This window comes from Trypanosoma conorhini (genome assembly GCF_003719485.1).
Source record: "Trypanosoma conorhini strain 025E chromosome Unknown Tco_14.4_contig_00054, whole genome shotgun sequence".
NCBI classification, from domain to species: domain Eukaryota; phylum Euglenozoa; class Kinetoplastea; order Trypanosomatida; family Trypanosomatidae; genus Trypanosoma; species Trypanosoma conorhini.
In genome coordinates, this window is record NW_021704141.1 from 1 (window position 1) to 1,447 (window position 1,447).

Below are 1,447 nucleotides of genomic sequence, written 5' to 3' on the forward strand. Positions count from 1 at the left end.
GGACGCCTGTTCCGTTAGAGGCGGACCCGCATTATTGCCCTGCTGCGCGGTGCTTGCGCCCGGCCGCTGCGGCTGCTGTTCAAAGCGGCACTACCGCCGCCGCCGCGGTGACCGTGGCGAGAAGAAGCAGACTGGAGAGAACAGCAACAGCAGAACTGCCATCGTGGCCGCCTTTTTTGCCGTCCTTGTCTTCTTTTTTGCCGCCCTTGTCTTCTTTTTTGCCGCCCGTGTCGGCTTTTTTGCCATCCTTGTCTTTTTTGCCGTTCTTGTCCTCTTTTTTGCCGTCCTTGTCGCTTTTTTGCCGTCCGTGTCTGGGGAGCTGAGTTTGACGAGGCTGCTGCCGTTGGCGGCCATGGTGCACACCTCCTCGTACTTCGGGCACTTGATCTTGCCGCCGTCCTTGAAGTACGCCGACTTCGGCGTGATAGACGTCCCCTCGGGGCACTCCTGCCACGCGTCGCCGCCGAGGTACTTCACCTTCACTTTGCCCGCCTCGCACTGCACCCCCGCACACACCGCGTGCACTTCGGTGTAGTCTTTGTCAGTCGCCTTGCTCCTGGCCTCCAGTGTCTCCGCATCGAGGCACCACGAGCCACCCCCATGGAGGGATCCGGGCGGTGCGTTGGTTCCCTCCACAGCGCAGAATAATTCTGATATTTGCTCATGAGGTGGGAAAAATACAGAGCAGGTCTCCTTTGGGTCGGCGCCGCGTCCAGCAACGTTCGGACCACATTGACCGATGGCTTGGCGGTCGGACGTGCAGCGAAGTGTTTTGACTTCGGTCTTTTTATCGCAGAACATGCCGGGGTGCTCGGTGGGGCTTTTGTCCGAGCACGGCTTCTCGAGGAAGTCACAGCCCGCGCCTCTGCCCCACGCCATCGGCTCCTCCATCCCCCACACGGCCTTGTAGTAGCCGAGGTCCTCAAACATTGCCATCGTCAGCGCCGTGTAGTAGCCGGCGGTCTGCCCGCCATGAACGCTCATCAGCTCGTCCTTCGCGTTGCGCAACGACAAGTAGCATTCCTCCGTCCCGTCGCAGCCCTGCAGCTCCATGCCCTGCAGTTTGTCGCAGCCGTAGTGTGCCTTCGTTTTATTCAGCGTAACGGGAGAATTCACCACCGTCACAAGAGAGCTGCCGCCGCGCACATCAGAGACGGTCGCCAGCATTTTATGCTCCTTCATCTGCTTCGCGACGAAGCCAAGGGCATAGGCGATTGCATGCGCAGCCGCGCGAGAGGTGTGCATGACGGACAACGTTTGAGAAGGCAGCAGATGCAGGGCAGCGGCAATTGGACGACCATCCGTCCCAAACGCACACGGGAGACCCCACTCCCCGTAATTAGACCTGGCAGCCACGTAGAGCACCATGTCCGCATTCTCAACCCCCGCACTTTGGTGCCCTTCGGGGACCTTGAAGTACTGGCAAAACCCATGCTCCTCTGTGAAC

General features: G+C 60.1%; 1 protein-coding gene across 1 annotated transcript; it reads right to left on the reverse strand.

The window, feature by feature from the left end:
- Positions 1 to 90: 90 nt before the first annotated feature.
- Positions 91 to 1,446, reverse strand: Tco025E_01584 (surface protease GP63; the record flags this gene model as incomplete). The annotated part of the gene is made up of 1 exon (XM_029368522.1): positions 91 to 1,446. A coding segment is annotated over one exon (1,356 nt), but the record flags the coding sequence as incomplete, so codon positions are not given.
- Position 1,447: the final 1 nt, after the last annotated feature.